General features: G+C 54.3%; 1 protein-coding gene across 4 annotated transcripts; it reads left to right on the forward strand.

Annotated features, from left to right (window-relative positions):
- The first annotated feature begins 376 nt into the window (after positions 1–376).
- Positions 377–13026, forward strand: SPMAP2 (sperm microtubule associated protein 2). 4 transcript variants are annotated; one of them, XM_040462568.1, is made up of 8 exons: positions 377–733; positions 1703–1822; positions 2117–2188; positions 2616–2677; positions 3599–3668; positions 5404–5521; positions 8890–9049; positions 12463–13026. In XM_040462568.1, the coding sequence occupies exons 1-8, from the start codon at positions 435–437 to the stop codon at positions 12699–12701; spliced, it is 1140 nt and encodes a 379-aa protein (XP_040318502.1). In that variant the 5' UTR covers positions 377–434; the 3' UTR covers positions 12702–13026. The 4 variants fall into 4 exon arrangements, with proteins under 4 accessions (XP_040318502.1, XP_040318505.1, XP_040318504.1 ...); XM_040462571.1 differs by lacking the exon at positions 5404–5521; XM_040462570.1 differs by lacking the exon at positions 2117–2188.
- The last annotated feature ends 4135 nt before the right edge of the window (positions 13027–17161 follow it).

The raw sequence follows: 17161 nt of genomic DNA on the forward strand, positions 1-17161 counted from the left end.
AGCCAGCCGCTCAACCGACTGAGGCACCCAGGCACCCCCTATGTGTCCTTTCAAGAGAGAGGAAACCATTCCTCGAAGCCCCCTGCAGATTCCCCCTCGGGTCTCATTCCTAAGCCAGTCCTGGGAAGGTACAGCCACCAGCATTGGCCCCTTGAACTGAGCACAACTGGGGCCTCTTACTAAGAAGAAATGTGGGATGGGGTCAGGTCCTACTCCTGGTTCAGCCAGGAAAAGACAGAGAGAGGGGCTAAGCAGCCCCCTGGCAGGACCTGGTGGGAGAGCCCCCATGGGGAGGGGCAGACCTGTTGGGAATGGAATGTGGACCCCGAGAATGCGAATGCGGGCGGGCCATTCTCCTGTTGCCCGGTGACCGCGACCACAGACACACTTGGGTGTTGGGGAGCAAGGCTGCAGGACTGGGGAGGACCCAGTACATGGGGGACCGCCGGCGAAGTCTGTCCCACAGCCACCACGGCTCGGAGGCCGAAGGCGGGCCCGACTGGGGACAGGACGATGATGCCCTCGGCGTGCAGGGCACAGTGTTCAGGAGTCCAGGGACCAAGGACACCACGTGCCTGGATGACGAGGAGCTGAGTTTTGAAGATCGAGAAGCGGAGACCCTCCCAGAGGAGGTGACTGGGGGAGAACCGCCTGGCCCCCGGGCCCCCGAGGAGGCCCTCGAGCCGCTGGAGAGGGCTCTGGAGAAAGACGCGGAGGGCATGCCTGAGATGAGGTGGGCACCACGGAGTGGGGCTTGTGGCAGGGGCAGGGGCAGCGGGGGGAGGGCAGCAGCCCCAGCGAGGCCCCAGGTGCCCCCGCTGTGGGCGGGAGGACTGGGGGACAGCCGCTCACTGGCCTCTGAGGCAGGAGCCAGCGAACACAGCCCTGTCCAGGCGGAGGGTGGGCTGGGGTTGGAGACCTTCCCCGAGTTGAGGAGTCAGGGGTGGAGACTCCGTCAGAGAGGAAAGCAAGTGGGAGGGTCTCCCGGCGCAGCTCAGAAGCTGAAACCATTCCAAGTCCCCGCCAGCTCGGGTACAGTGGTAACTGGTGGCCTGCGAACCTGCGGGGGCTGGTTTCTGGCAAGTTGTGTGTCCTGGAAAGAAGCGGGTGCTCCCTCGCACGTGGGGGGCTCTGCGCTGTGGGCCTCCCGCCCGCCCTCCATCGGCCCTGGCCAGCCTCAGCCGGTTCCAGCGGGAGCGCCCGTGGGCCAGCACTGGTGGACTCCATGTGCGCTCCCCGTGGCCCCCCTGGAACCCTGCACAGCCCCCACGCCCCCCATGGAGCTTGTGTGATAAACACACACCCAGACCTGTGGTGTGGCGGGCGGTGGCCGGGGACACCTGCCGTGGGGAAAAAAGGCGCAGGCCGGTGGGAGGGGCCTTGGTGGGGCTTCAGGCCAGGGGCAGCACCCAGCGAGGGGACAGGCGGGCGTCTGAGCCCCCAACATCCTATTCCTCTCGCTCCCTGGGTTTCCAGGGGTCTGGCACACAGTAGGCACTTAATGCATGCTCACGAGATTTAGGGAGCCGGGGGCAGGTCTCCTGCCGTTTCACAGAGGCGGTGACCTGGCCGGGGTTGCACACCTGGCTGGGGGAGCTAGGACTTCACCCAGGTGTCTGCGATGCCAGACCCGCCCCCAGACAGGCCAGGAGCCTCACTGGGCACAGCCCCCCGACCCGCTCACCACGCCCCTCTCCCCAAGCCGGCTGTCAATCACCCAGAGGCTCCCCAGTGCTGCCTCAGCCAGAGGGATGAGGAGGAGGAGGAAGCGGGTCTTTGAGCTGGCAAAGCCCAAGACCAACTGGCAAGTCCTAAGAGACAGGTGAGGCCTGTGGGAAGCCTCACTGGAGGCAGGGGTGGGGGTCCATGAGGAGGAGGGCAGCTCCTGGCAGTTCCCCCCCTCCCCCACCGCCCCCGTGTTCACCCCCTGGACTGCCCTTCCCGACTGCTCTCTGCCACTCACATGATGACCTGGGGGCAGGTGCAGAGGGAGGTGAGAAGTCAGGGTTCCAGAGGCGGGACTGGGGTGGCCTCTGGGAACTGCCTGAGGACAGTGAGGCCTTTGGGCGAATGGAGCCGCAGAGCAAAGGCAGGGGCTTGGGCCGTCTCATCACAGGATGGGGTGCTGCTGTAAGGGCTATGCCTGGGTGTCCCCGTGCAAGAGGAACTTGCAGTTCTGTGTCTACTGGTGAGTCTCAGGGAGCCTCTCCGTCTCCTGCCACGGGGGGGGATCTGCCCTCCTCTCCAGGGGCAAGAACTGGGGGAAAGGGCCCTCCGATGGGGGGCTTCCTCACCCCAAGGGCCGTTCCCAACCACCCTGGTGCTCTGGACGCCAGCCCACCCAGCTGAGGAGTGGGTCTGCTGCTGTGATAGGGCCCCTGGGCTCCGCCCTTAGCTGCGCCTTTTTCTTTTCCCACCTCCCCTTTCTCTGAACACCAGCCCTGCTCAAAATAAACCACATTTCCCACGAGCCTCTCTGACCTGCCCCTTTCCACAGCCTCTCAACTTGTCCTCCTCCAACTTCCTTCCTCCTCCAACCACCCTGCCTGTGCCCCATTGTCTGTGTCCTGTGCCCTGGCTTCCTTCGCTCTGAGCCACGCCTCGGTGTATTCCAGGCCTTCTGTGTACTGGACAGAGAGGTTTCTTGAAGACACCACCCTCACTGTCACGGTGCCAGGTAGGCTGAGCCCACCCACCACCCCCACTTCTCCATCAGGGGTCACCTAGCTCAGGGGTTGGCCAGAGGTAGCCCTTGTCCCAGCTCTGGTGCTTGGCCACCCTGTCTCACGTGCTGCCCCTGGTCTCCTGGGTCACCCCCATTCCACTCCAACCCATGCCTCGTTCCAACTGAGGAGATCTTGGGGCTTCCCTAGCCCTAACCTCAGGACAAAACTCCCTGCTGCTCCTCCCTCGTCGGCCATCCCCCTTCCCCCAGGTGTGTCATCTCTGGCCTCAGTCCCCTGAGGAGCCAGAGCCTCAGGAGGCTGGTCCTGGGGTGAGGGGGTGAGGGGCAGACTCTCTAGGGGGAATGCAAATTTGCACTACAGCCAAAATGGGGATTAATACTAAATTTATTAAAAGACTCTTTGCCTTCCCTTCTGCAATGGTCTCTATAGTTTTTGAGAGAAATGGATTCCTTCAAATAAAATATTTCAAGAAATCTCTTCCTGGAGAGAAGTAATAAGGCAAGTTCTCTCTTGGGGGTTTAGAATCTTTCTCGCAGTGAACACGAAGCCCCTGTAAACCCTACGCTTGTACTAACTGCAGACCAAAATCCACTTTCCCAGCCAGTGGGTTGTTGGAGCCACACTGAGTTCTGTTGAGGAACTGATGACGGGTCTGAGCTCCCATGCCAGCCCCGTGGCTCCCATCCTGTGTGTCCTGAGTAAGGGGCTTCAGGCCCCTGAGACCATTGTCCCCAGGATGGGGGCAGCAAAAGCCACTCCTCTGCAAAGTAACTGGTGCTCAGCTCTCTAGGCGCTCAGTGCTGTACACTGTGCCATTTGCCGTAGCCAGTGAAACGCTGGATTCAGCAAGAAGGAAACCCCTGAGGGTGGGCAGGTTTTCAAGTTGGGGCTGTTTCTCCTATTTTGCATAGTGGTGACGCGCCGAGTGGAGGAGCTAGCTCGACCTAAAAGGTTCTACTCGGAGTATTTCAACAACAGCAGGTAAGGGAAGGAAGGCAGAGTGGGGCAGAAACCCTCCCCTTTTCCTCGACAAGCTGTAGTATGGGGAGAGTCCAGGTCCTAGGAGTAGATGACCTGACTTCAAACAGGGCTGGGCTATCCCCAGCTGGAGGCCCATGGGCAGGTTCTCGACCCCTGAGGCACAGCTATGCACCTGTGGGATGGGTGGAGGTGGGGAGCATCCACAAAAGGTACTTAGTACTGTGTCAGACCTAGCAAGTGCTCAATAAATGTTACTTATCACCATTATGGATTTTTTTGGCCCCCCAAAGCTAGGAATCCTAAGACATTATTTTATGTACAACTTTTAACACAATTCCTTCTTATCACTCAGAACTTTAATTTTGTTAAAAGTGATCTTTAGAGTTATTTAGATACAGATTTTTTTTTTAAATTAAAAAAAAATTTTTTTTTCAACGTTTATTTATTTTTGGGACAGAGAGAGACAGAGCATGAACGGGGGAGGGTCAGAGAGAGGGAGACACAGAATCGGAAACAGGCTCCAGGCTCTGAGCCATCAGCCCAGAGCCCGACGCGGGGCTCGAACTCACGGACTGCGAGATCGTGACCTGGCTGAAGTCGGACGCTTAACCGACTGCGCCACCCAGGCGCCCCTAGATACAGATTTTTAATTACCTACTTTTATGCACACAAAAGGGAAAATAATAATGGAAATAAATTAGCTGAAATGCGTCTGAATGTTTTGAATCACTTTTTGACTCAGATGTTGACAAGTTCCACACACTGTATTTTTTTTAACATTTATTTATTTTTGAGAGAGAGAGAGAGAGAGAGAGAGAGAGAGTGAGTGGGGGAGAGAGAGAGTGAGTGGGGGAGGAGCAGGGAGAGGAAGACACAGAATCTGAAGCAGGCTCCAGGCTCTGAGCTGTCGGCACAGAACCCGACGCGGGGCTCAAGCTCATGAACCATGAGATCATGACCTGAGCCGAAGCTGGACGCTTAACCGACTGAGCCACCCAGGCGTCCCCCACACACTATCTTTATGCCTGTCTTTGTGACAGTAACTTTTCACTTTAATGCTGACTCCCCGTGTAATCTGAAGATAATGTAAAGTGCGATTAGGCTTGGTATCTGCACGTGGAGGGATGCATGTAACTCGGCGGAGGCCATTTCTGTGCCAACAACTATGCAGAGCACATGCGGGCAGGGGCACCCGTGGAGCTTCTGACGTTTGGCTGACAGCATTTATCAGCTGCATTCCAACCTCAGAGATGAGAAAAGATGAAACATGGCTTTATTTCGGGGACGCAGGCAGAGCTGACGTCTGAGTTAAGCAGATGCGAGCCCCTCAAGCTCAGTACAAGTGCACTTTCCCCAGCTTCCTGTGGCAAGAACAGGACACGCCCTTCCATCCCTTCTATCCTGACCCCAGCCCCGATGACAGGTGTGTGCGCAGGAGGCCCCGGGAGATGCTGTCACCACAGACGGGGACATGGGAGTGCTGAATGGGGAGGCGGCCACTGCACACAGAGCTGGGACGACCTCGGGAGAGGGTAGCTCCATCCTTGAGAACACTTAGGGGCCTTCTTTTGGGGATTGTTTAAGGAATCCCCTCCTGGAGGTGTTTTCAAAACCCTCCGCGGCCCCCGGGGGCTGTCCCTTATTCCCCAAGTCAGAGATGGGCTGAGAAGAGGTGACAGAAGCACACGGACATGCCCCTGGTCGGGCTGCTGTCTCAAATGTGGGTGTCCCTTAGGAGCACCTCCGTCTGGCCCGTTCCTCGCCCTACTCTGGCATACCAAGCTTCGAGTCGCCTGAGGGAACTGGCCACCCCGAGGGTCCAGAATAACATTTGGAGCATAAACATGTCTGAGGTAGGTGCCTTGCTATCCTCTGGAGCCTCCCCCTCAACCAGGGGCCGGGGGCCGGGGGCCGGGGGCCGGAGGTCCGCGGCAGAAGGGACACACAGACTCCAGAGCGGCCTGCGTGTCACCGCGCAGGTGAACACGCAGGATTCACAGGTGTCTGCTCAGGACAGAGCTTCGTTTCGCTTGAAGCCTGCGCAGGGACACCTTCCCTGCCCACGTGGGCTCAAGGTGGGGCCCAGGCCTTCGGCTCACACGCGGGCAGCTCAGAGGGCCTGGAACCGTTCAGTCCGTTCCGAACCAAACACTGGTCTGCTGCCCGCTCAGGCCGGACATGTGACCCCCGTTCCCCCGCCTCCCCTTCTCCCCGGGGCCGGGAATGAGCCGCAGACTTGTGGCCGCCCTCGCGGCTCAGCTAACGTCTCCAAGATCCTCGCGCCTGCTAGCGGTTCATGCCTTCTTAGTTGCCGAGTCCTGTTTCGTCCCACGGATGGCCACAACTTTATTCCCTCGCCCACTGAAGAGGTCTGAGGTGTCTCCCGGTTGGGGCTGGCACCAATAAAGCTGCCTTGGAGCTGGTATCTCACTGTGGTTTTAACGTGCGTCAAAGAACGTGTTGATGGATTTTTTCACGTGGTTATTTTCTGGACGGGCCCCCGACCTTCAAAAATATTTAAAAGTAAATCCAGGGGCGCCTGGGTGGCGCAATCGGTTAAGCGTCCGACTTCAGCCAGGTTACGATCTCACGGTCCGTGAGTTCGAGCCCCGCGTCAGGCTCTGGGCTGATGGCTCAGAGTCTGGAGCCTGTTTCCGATTCTGTGTCTCCCTCTCTCTCTGCCCCTCGCCCGTTCATGCTCTGTCTCTCTCTGTCCCAAAAATAAATAAACGTTGAAAAAAAAATTAAAAAAAAAAAAAAGTAAATCCAGACGTCATACCATTGTAAGCACTCCAGGATGTACTTCTAACTGACAACCATAATAACAATGATCACACTAAAAAGTTTAACAGTAATACTTTAATATCAGAATACTCAGTCTGTGTTCACTTTTTCAGTGGTCCCCAAAAAGGCCTTTTATGGTCAATTTGGTTGAACCAGGATCCGAAGGAGGGCACTGTCCTCTCGACCGGTCCCACCCACCTCTTACCCAGGGACGCATCTGCTGTTTTCTGGGCTCCTGCCCTGACACCTCCTCCCTTCTGTGCACCTGACCCTGGCACGGTCCGGTCCCTGGGAGAGTCCACATCCCCGGGCCGAGGAGTGAAGGCTCAACAAGGCTTGGTGCTCCCTGACCTCCCTCCCTCATGCTCCTGTCTTGCCGGGCTCCATTGCAGGGTCCCTCAACAACCCTCTGGGCCTGTACCCGCTCGGGTCCCGCTACTTGGAACACCTCTGCCGTCTACGTGTGGCCCCTGTGTACTCAATGAACTCAATGAACTCTCCTCCTCCAACCCTCCCGTTTCCGACCAGTCTGGTGGGAACCCCACCTTCAGCCTGCTTCCCAGCCCCTAGCATAGTCTCTGGATGGACCCTTGATCCTTCCACCAGACTGTGAGCAGCCTGAGGACAGAGACTGCACCTTTCTTGCTTATTGTGGCAGCATTCCTGAGCCTGTCTTACCCTGTGCGGGGCACAGAGTGGTAATCAGTGTTCGCTGAAGGCATGGGTAGGTGAAAATTTACCTGCCTGCCCACCTCTCCAGGCAGGACTGCCATTGGGCCCGTGTCTACCTCAGCAGTCAGTCCTGGGCTATGTCAGTTGTGGGGGAAGAAAGGAGGCAGGGAGAGGCAGGGAGTGGGGAGGAGGGAGGCAATAGAGGGTTGAATGGGACATAACATTGTAAACACCAAGATGTCTTTGATAGGAGTAGCATCTGTGATTTTCAAGGAAGACAATTTTAAGAGGAAAGGGACTCAAATTTCGGACTGACCCCTGGAGGTCATTTCAGCCAACCCTGCTTCCAAGCAGGTTCCTGCTAAAACTGTACTGTGCAGAGAGCTTTCGTATGACACGAGACATTAAAACACAGCGCCACCGATCACAAGCATTCCTGGACCTACTCCAACACGTCGACAGGTTTATTTCAGACCTACGCCTCCTCTATAAGGAGTAAAACATCCCAACAACTACCCTTGCTTCCTCCTCCCTCTCCAGAGGTGGCAGGAGTGGCCAGCTCATCTTCCCCTTTTGTCACAGCCAGACACATTCAGAATGTTATTTTTCCCACCCTTCGATTCATTTGCGGGCAGACTGTTTGCACATGTGCAGGAGCCAGCTGGTGGGCTAGTGGTAAGGAAAGGGGGGGGGGGCGGAGCAGGACACGTACTAAAGAGAGCGCAGCCTGGGAAGAGCGTGTCTTGTATGCACTTTTTTGGGGGTGGGGGCAGACAACGATTAGCCTTGAGATGACGGAGCTCAGTCTAGGCACTGCGTTTGTGTAGGCTGATGCACAGTAGCCAAGCCGACAATTGTCATTGTGTCTGGATTCTCTGGAAAACACTAAGAAGTTGTCTATGGAGGAAGTGGGTCAAGTTTCTCAGTGAAATGTCTGCCAGGGTTCCCCCTCCATCATCCCCACTCTTTCCAGCTCTGCCTCATATCCATAATTTTAAACTTTATTATTATAGACCCATAAACTATAATCGTAGCCATATACATACACAGCATCTTAACTTTCTTGCTTTCCTCTCAATATTTGTTTTCTAGAACACTGCATGTGATTCATATAGAAACACTACTTAACATGCTGGATTGCACCCTACCATACGAGTATACAATAATCAATTTACCCAGTCCCCTACTGGTAGACAACCTGGCTGCTTCCAACTGTTTGCCATGATATTTAAGCTACGGTGAATACCACTCATTCCCTTGTGCTTCGGTGTAGGGCTTCTCTATATGGTGGTCTTCAACAGTGCACATGTTCAACCTGAGAAGGACAAACGCTCTCCAAAGTGTTTGTACTAATTTACTGTCCTACCAGCCATGCATGAGGATTTCTCTCCTCCCATATTCTTGCCAGGGCATGATAGTTTTTTAGACTTTTTAATTTTTTCTGAGTCTGCTTGCATAAAGTAATATTTTGTGGTTTTAATTTATATTTCCCTGGTCAAGGAGATGATTATTCACCATTTAGGTTTACTCTCCTACATGATTAGCCCAGTCATATAAATCATAAAAACCCATAGTGATTTTTGGGTTATTGATTTAGAGGAACTCTTTATATATGATAGCTACTAATCCTTTGCTGAACTTCCCAATCTTTTTTTTTTTTTTTTTTTTTTTTTTTTTTTTTTTAGAACACTAAAGGGGTCTTTCTGATCCAGGGGCCTATGAGGAATCATGGGCTGTTTTACTCTTCCCTTGTAATTGTTTCCAGGTGTCCCAAGTATCCAAGGCAGCCCAGATGGCAATCCCCAGCACAAGGATCCTACAGCTGGCAAAGCCCAGGGCCCCAGCCACCCTGTTGGAAGAGTGGGACCCCATGCCAAAACCCAAGCCGCACGTGTCGGACTACAATCGCCTCCTTCACTTGGCCAGTAAGTAGTTCCGCTGGGACTTGCCTCCTTGGCAGGCTCTTGTGTCCTTCCCCACTGGCCACAGGCCATGGGGTGGGGGTGGGGGGGCCAGTCAGTAGACCTGGGCTACAGGCCTGCTTCTTCTAGATTTGCCCTTCCCCCTTTGCTTCATCTTCTTCCCAGACTGCACACCAGTTGTCCAGACACCTGTAGACCATTCACAGTGTGGCCCATACAGGCTCCCCTGGGGGCTGGCAGAGGGGACCACTCCCCAGGAACAGAACTGAGAGGGCTTGTGGCCTGACTGGGTCTCCTGGCAAGGGCAAGTGGGTGCAGGAGAGCAAGGTGGGGTGCAAGGCCAGACGCCAACCCAAGAGCCAGGCTGAGGTCCAAGGGAAGCTTTAAGGAGGCACCTACCTGACTCTTCCCCTTTCCTCTAAAACACATGAGGTACCCGGCCCCCCAACCACACAGGAGCGGTAGAGAACTGGACCCCACACCAAAGATAATCCAGTTTGGTGTGTTTCTGGGTGTGCACACACAGATCCGCAAAGTTGTGTGGCCACATGTATGTGCTTGCCTGCGTGCGCCCTTCCAGATGCTCTCCCTGCCCGGCGTTTCTATGACACCGTCCACGTCCAAGGCAAGGAGGACTCCTGTGGGCTCTGCCTTCTGAGCTATGGAGGCCCCTAGCTGCCTCCACCCCCACAACCCTTGTGGGCCCACCGTGCGTCCCTGGACCAGACCAGGACTGCCCTGATCCTGGGCGCCACCCCTGCCTGTTTCAGATTCTGTCCTTCTCTGCTCATGACCCACTCAGGGGACCTGCCTCTCTCGGTGTGGCCCACGGGACCTTGCGATCTGTGCCCTGGCTTCCTCCACCTGACTCCATTCTGCTGCCTGGCAGGCGCTCCCCAGATGCCCCTCTGCCTCCCACAGGGCTTGGCTCCTCTCTGCCCCCTTGGTGAGGGCCCTCACTGCCCTGTCTCAGTCCACAAGCCAGCCCACCTCTGGGGACCACTTGTTCAGCACCCGTCACCTTCTAACAGACCTTCCAGTATATTTCTGCATCTGTTAGGTGCCAGGCCAACAGTGTCAGAGGCACTTAGTCACCAGAGAGCCCGATTGGCCACTTTGGTTCACTCTGTTTTATCATTTTCCTGGTTTTCTAGTTCCCTTTTTTTTTGTTATTGATTTAGAGCAGCTCTTTATATAAGATAATCACCAACCCTTTGTTGAGCACGTGGCAACATAACCTTTTCCTGGTCTCTCTTCTTTTAACTGTGCTTATGGGTTCTTTTGTTTGCCCATCCATTTATCCATTCTCTTAATATTCATGAAAAGACCAGTTAAGTGAACGTACACATGAGAACACGTACCACTGTGTTAGGCCACATTGTCTTTCTGTCCCTGTCACATACCCGCATCTGGGATATAAACATACATGTGTGTGTTGTGTGTTTGCAAGGAGGGTATAAGGCTGTGTTTTTCACACTGCAGACTTGCGTCCACTGATGGCTGTGACCAGCACTTGAAGGGGAGAGACAGTGCACGTGAAGCTAGACAGGTGTGGGCACAGTCCATGGCTGCTTTGCTTCTCCGTGTGTCCATTGTGTATTGTATGGAAACACACTCTGTCACCACTGTTAAGTTGTCCCGGGCAGAGTCGGAAAGTCTAGATGTCACGATGGTGGTCGTGCTCCTAGATTCTCAGAGGAGTTCAAAGAAGCCCGGGTCTGGGCACGGTCCTCTTAGCCCTGAGGGGCGCTGAGGCCCTTCTGCTTGGCCCCTTCCCTTTGGACAGGCCGCTTCTTGGGTCACCTTCCCCGGCACATCTGTGTCCAACCCTGGTGACCTTGCCCCGCCAGGCCCCCCCGTGGACTTGTGCCTGCCTGGTGGGAGGGACCCCACTGAGCTGGGGTTGCTCCGCCGAGAGGGCGGACGGCCCGTTTCCATTCGCACGGAGGCTCTGGGCCAAGCGGGTGTGGAAAGAAGGCAACCCCAGGGTCCTGAAGCTCGCACAGGCCGAAGGCTAAGACAGTGACCACCGGTGACCACTTCTCTTCTAGTCCCCAGACAGCCCACGTGCTGCAGGAAGGGGTGGTGGGGAGGAGGTGAGGAGGGGCAGACCAGCAGGAGGGGTTTCCGCGGGGGGCCACCAGGGGTGAGAAGGAGGAGCCTGGCTGAGCCACAGGCCTCTGCGCGTGAGAGCTGTGAGTCCTCAACGGCAGCCGCTGGCCGTGTGTGGCTACTTCGATGAAATTGAAATCAACCTATCGGTTGATCTAAATTAGTTGATTGATTTCATTAAAATTGAATCAAATAAAGGGGCGCCTGGGTGGCGCAGTCGGTTGAGCGTCCGACTTCAGCCAGGTCACGATCTCGCGGTCGGTGAGTTCGAGCCCCGCGTCAGGCGCTGGGCTGATGGCTCGGAGCCTGGAGCCTGTTTCCGATTCTGTGTCTCCCTCTCTCTCTGCCCCTCCCCCGTTCATGCTCTGTCTCTCTCTGTCCCAAAAATAAATAAACGTTGAAAAAAAAATTAAAAAAAAATTGAATCAAATAAAGCTGCAGCCCAAATCAGGCATTCTGTACTCACACGTGGCTGGTGGGAGCCAGGTTACCCAGTGCAGAAAGCTGTGTTTCTTGAGAGGGCCCGGCAGGAGCCCAGAGGATCAGGGCAGTCTCAGCCAGGAGGCTGGTGCCGAGTCCCCAGGGGGCCCTGTCCTGGGGAGCTGCCCTCCATCCCCCCACCAGGCGTGCAGCACCAGCCAGGGAGAGGAGATGCCTCTCACACCCATCTGCTTCAGAGGCTGAGGCATCAGAGCAGGGAGGGGAGGAGGTGAAGGGGCCGGCCAGGCACCCCCCTCACCCTCGGCCGCTAGCCTCCCTCCTTTGGCCGGCCCCTCTGCGTGCCCCTGTCTGGGACCTGTGGCCACTTGAAATATTTTTTCTCTTTTCAATTCACCCTTTTGAAGCGTACAGTTCAACATACCTCAGTAAAAAATAAAATAAAGCATACATTTGAAAAGTTTTTAGTACATTCACAGGGTTGTGCATCAATTACCACAATCAATTTTAGAATTTTCATCTCCCTAAAGAGAAACCCCGTCCCTATGAGAGGTTACACCCCCTCCCCAGCCCCCGGCCCCCACGAGCCCCCTTCCCGTCAGTGGATGAGCCTGTTCTGGATGTTTCACACATGTGGACTCACACCCCGTGTGGCCTCTCGTGTCTGGTTCCCTCCCTGAGTGTCGTGTGTCCAGGGTCTGTCTACAGGGCGGCGGGGGTGGGCGCCTTGCTCCGCTCTGGCTGAGTGGTGGTCCAGCAGGCGGATGGGCCATGTCGTGTGTATCCGTTTTGAACTTGGGAGCTCTGACCTCCACATGTCTGAAGTCTCAGTGCCTGACTCGGTCCCTCTCTCCTGCCCTCTCCAGTGCCCAAGGCCCAGTCAGACCAGTGTGTTCCTGACCGAGATCCACGCTGGGAGGTGCTGGACGTCACCAAGAAGGCAGTGGCCAGTCCCCGGATCATCTCCCTGGCCAAGCCCAAAGTGCGCAAAGACCTCAACGAGGGCTATGACCCCTACCACATTTCCCCCGCGTCTCTGGTGGCTCAGGCATCCCCCCGCTTGTACGAGCTGGCCACCCCCAAGAGCATCACCAAAAGAGTGTGAGCGACCCAGGCCTGGCCTCTGAGATCCCATTCCCAGTAAACACCCAACTGCACCCTAACCTTGTGTGTCGTCGGCTCTGAGTGTTTTGGCCCGAAGGCGGGAGGGCAGGCTGGTGGCCAAATCGAGGACAAGGAGGAAAATGATAATGTTCATGCTTACATTCAGCCTGGGATTTGTACGGCCCTGTTATCTTCCAGATCGCGCTGTCCTGCCCTCTGCGCTTCTCAGGTGCCCACTTCCCTCCCTCGTTCCCTCTGAGTCTCCTGGGTGTCCCCATTCACCTCAAACTCAGTGACCCTATAATAAAACCAGCTGATGCCTATTGCATGACTTACTGATCTTTCCAGTGACCCAGTGAAGGGGGGCTGTACTTGTGCACATTTTACAGAAGTGGACACTGAGGCTCTCAGAAGTTGGGAAAGACTCACAGCCCCTATCCGAGCCTCCAGGGTGGGGGCGCTGCTCTAACAATTCACCACACACACTGGTTCTGACGGCTCTGGCCTCAGAAGTCCTAACACCCAAGCGTGGGCAGGGCCGGTTCCCCCGGGGCCCCAGGGAGCCCCGTGTCCCCCTTTTCCGGCTGCCAGAGATGCCGCATCCTGGGCCCGCGGCCCCTCCTCATCCTCACGGCCAGCAGCGCGGGGTCCGCCCGGCTCTCTGCCTCCCTCTTGTGAGGACCTCGTGAGGACGCTGGGCCCTCTGGGAACCCAGGGTCACTCTTGCCTCAGGGGTCTTGACAAGGTCCCCCTTTGAGGTGACAAATCCCAGGTCCCGGGACAATGACATTGGCATCTTTGAGAGCTGTTATTCAGTTGACCACAGCCGGAGAGATAGCTTTTCTCTTTCTGAAACTCTAAACAAAGGCTCATATTTTGCTGGTTCTGGTCAGGCTACTTCCAGGCTATTTGCTGGGTCCTGACAGTGTGCTGTGATGACCCCCTTAGGCCAGCCCTCCACAAGGGTTCTCCTAGCGCCTGCCAAGTGTCGGGTCCTGAGCCATGAGTCTGAGAATACAAAATTGCTAACAGGCTCTGAGTCACTTAAAGACATTAATTCATTCACTAACAAAGGATATTTAGTGAATACTTACAGGTGCTCGAGACAGGTGCTCAGAAGTAAAAAGTTAACGGCAAAGATCTACCCTCACCCTCTTGAATGATACGATGACATAAACCAGCAAATAACTGACATTCCAGGAGGCTGGGACCCTAGCTCAGAGCCTGTGGCAATTGTTGCTTAAATATGTACACATTTTAACTTTAATTTAATTTTAGTAATCTCTACACCCCGCATGGGGCTTGAACTCACAAACCTGAAATCCTTGGACCCAGCCAGCCAGGCGCCCCTGCTCTAATGGGTGGACCCGCTGACTTTCTATGCTGCTCTTGGGGGCACAGTTGGGACCGCTGAAGACCTTCCGAGGACGTGTTTGGGAGGAAGAGCTCGAGTGAACAAGCAAGACTCAAACCCCTGTGATGTCGTGAGGTCCCATCCTGAATCCGCCTGAGTGGTTCCCCGAAGAATGCCCCAAAGATGTCCCGAAACCTGTGAATCTTATTTCGTTTGGCAAAAGGGAGTTTGTGGATGAGATTAAAGATTCGGAGGTAAAGAGATTATCCTGTGCAATATAGTCACACATCCTTAGGCAAAGGGAGATTTGGCCTCAGAAAAAGAAGGTACTTTTTCTGCCACCAGAGCAAGATGATGTCAAGCCCCGGCTTTGATGGAGGAACGCAGCTGTGGAAGGAAACGCATTCTCCCCTTAGGGCTTCGGGTTGGAGCAAGCCCCTGCTGGCCCCTTCATTTCCGTCCCCCGAATGACACGTGCGTGTGGATTCTATGGGCTGATTTTGCAGCAATCTGTTACAGCAGCGAGAGGAAGCTAGTACAGATTAGCGACCCTAAAGACTCCTAACAGGAGGCGGAGGGCGAGGACCGTCCTTGGTTGCTGCGCAGCTGGCGGCCCCGCAGGCAGTTCAGGCACACTTCCACCAAGAAAGGGAAGGCGAACCGGCATTTTCAACCTCAGGGACCTTCGAAACAAGACGAAACAGAAGCTTTGAACCAACTCAGGGTCCGAAATGACGTGTATGATCTCTGGTCAAAGACCATCTCGTGTTTTAATGTTCTTATACAAGTTGAGAAAAAACAAACTCCACACTGACGTATCTTTATAAAATAAAATTTAACCAGCCGAAGTTTAAATTATTATCTTTTTTAAAATGAGATGGGGCGCCTGGGTGGCGCAGTCGGTTAAGCGTCCGACTTCAGCCAGGTCACGATCTCGCGGTCTGTGAGTTCGAGCCCCGCGTCGGGCTCTGGGCTGATGGCTCAGAGCCTGGAGCCTGTTTCCGATTCTGTGCCTCCCTTTCTCTCTGCCCCTCCCCCGTTCATGCTCTGTCTCTCTCTGTCCCAAAAATAAAAATAAAACGTTGGAAAAAAAAATTAAAAAAAAAAATGAGAATTGCTGGTCTTCATTGATTTGTAGAAAGTCTTTAGATACAGAATTATGGAAATTAGCCCTTTGTAACATGAGTAGCCAGGTATTTTTCTAGGGTTACAATCTATTTATTTATTTATTTATTTATATAAAAAAATTTTTTTTAACGTTTATTTATTTTTGAGACAGAGAGAGACAGAGCATGAACGGGGGAGGGGCAGAGAGAGAGGGAGACACAGAATCGGAAACAGGCTCCAGGCTCTGAGCCATCAGCCCAGAGCCTGATGCGGGGCTCGAACTCACGGACCGCGAGATCGTGACCTGAGCTGAAGTCGGACGCTTAACCGACTGAGCCACCCAGGCGCCCCTATTTATTTATTTTTTAATGTACATCCAAGTTACTTAGTATGTTGTGCAGTAGTGACTTCAGGAGTAGAACCCAGTGATTCATCCCCTACGTATAACACTGAGTGCTCATCCCAACAAGTGTGCTCCTTAATGCCCCTCGCCCATTTAGCGCATCCCCCCACCCGCAACCCCCCCAGCAGCCCTCAGTTTGTTCTCTATCTTTAAGAGTCTCTTGGGGCGCCCGAGTGGCTCAGTTGGTTAAGCGTCTGACGTCGGCTCAGGTCATGATCTCACGGTTCTTGAGTTCGAGCCCCACGTCAGGCTCTGTGCAGACAGCTCAGAGCCTGGAGCCTGCTTCAGATTCTGTGTGTGTCTCTCTCTGCCCCACCCCGCTTCCACTCTGTCTCTGTCTCTCTCAAAAATAAACATTAAAAAAAAGTCTCTTGTATTTTGCCCCCCTCCCCGTTTTTATATTATTTTTCTTTCCCTTCCCCTATGTTCATCTGTTAAGTTTTTAAAATTCCACCTATGCGTGAAGTCATAGGATACTTGTCTTTCTCTGACTAATTTCACTTAGCATAATACCCCCAGTTCCATCCACATAGTTGCAAATGGCAAGATTTCGTTCTTTTTGATGGCCGAGTAATACTCCATTGTACATATATACCATTCATCCGTCGATGGACATTTGGGCTCCTTCCATACTTTGGCTATTGTGGATAGCGCTGTTTAAATTCTTACCTTGTGATTTAAGGCATGAATGAAGAATCATATATGTTGCATGTCACAACTGTGTTTTGTGGTCAGCTTTATCGAGATGTACGGACTGTTGTGAATACAGTTTGACGAGCACTGACACAGGCAGCTGTATAACTGCCACCACTATTGACAGAGACGGGTTTTGTCCCCCTTTGGACTTCCCTCACGCTGCTCTGCTGTCATCCGGTCCCTCCAACCCCGGGGCCCTGGCAACCACTCATCTGTTCTCTGTCCCCACGGTTTGGAATTTTCTAGAACATGGTAAACTGGTGGAAGAGTGTGACTAGCTTTGTCTCCATGCAGCTTGTCCTTACTAGACAGCATGTAGAGCACGTGGCTGGGATTTGCCCTGTCACCTGTTCTGAGAGTCCTTCTGAGTTTGGCCTATTGCATCTCCTGACTGGACATTTGGTCTTAGTTCTTCCTCAGTTTTACGTTACGCTTTTAAATTGTATAACTCCTTTTGTTTGTTCTTTAAATTGTTCAGAATAGGACTCGGAGGTTATGCCCTCGGGAAACAGACTTTGAGACAGGGATCACGGACAGGGGGGTTCCTGGGGACCGCCCTTGTGGCTGGAGCGTGCCAGGCAGTGAAGGAAGCAGGGCTGGACAGAGGGACAGGGAGCTGAGAAGATGGTCTCAGCTGACCCTACGGGGGCCTCTGGAGCTACACAGTTGTCCCCCGGTAGCCACAGGTGCTGGCCTTTATGCGTTTGCATGGAGAAGTCCTGGTGTGGGCAGCCTCTGTGAAGGAGGGGGGACCTGGGAGACACTCAGCTTCGAGCCACCAGCCACTGGCACCCCTAGCAGCTGAGAGAAATGCTGCTTCTGTATGTTTGGGGGGTTTGCATGGTGCACACAGCATCCAGTACAGTCCGCCCAGAACTGCTCAGCTCGATGTATGTTCTGG

This window comes from Herpailurus yagouaroundi, unplaced genomic scaffold, assembly GCF_014898765.1.
Source record: "Herpailurus yagouaroundi ecotype Mexico unplaced genomic scaffold, PumYag 348, whole genome shotgun sequence".
NCBI lineage: Eukaryota > Metazoa > Chordata > Mammalia > Carnivora > Felidae > Herpailurus > Herpailurus yagouaroundi.

Excerpts from the sequence above, each read along its gene's own strand:
- SPMAP2 (XM_040462568.1), top strand. The coding sequence starts at position 435 with ATGGGGGACCGCCGGCGAAGTCTGTCCCACAGCCACCACGGCTCGGAG. Across the intron at positions 1,823-2,116 it reads TGGCAAGTCCTAAGAGACAG|GATGGGGTGCTGCTGTAAGG; the intron begins GTGAGGCCTGTG and ends GTCTCATCACAG. Across the intron at positions 5,522-8,889 it reads GGAGCATAAACATGTCTGAG|GTGTCCCAAGTATCCAAGGC; the intron begins GTAGGTGCCTTG and ends AATTGTTTCCAG.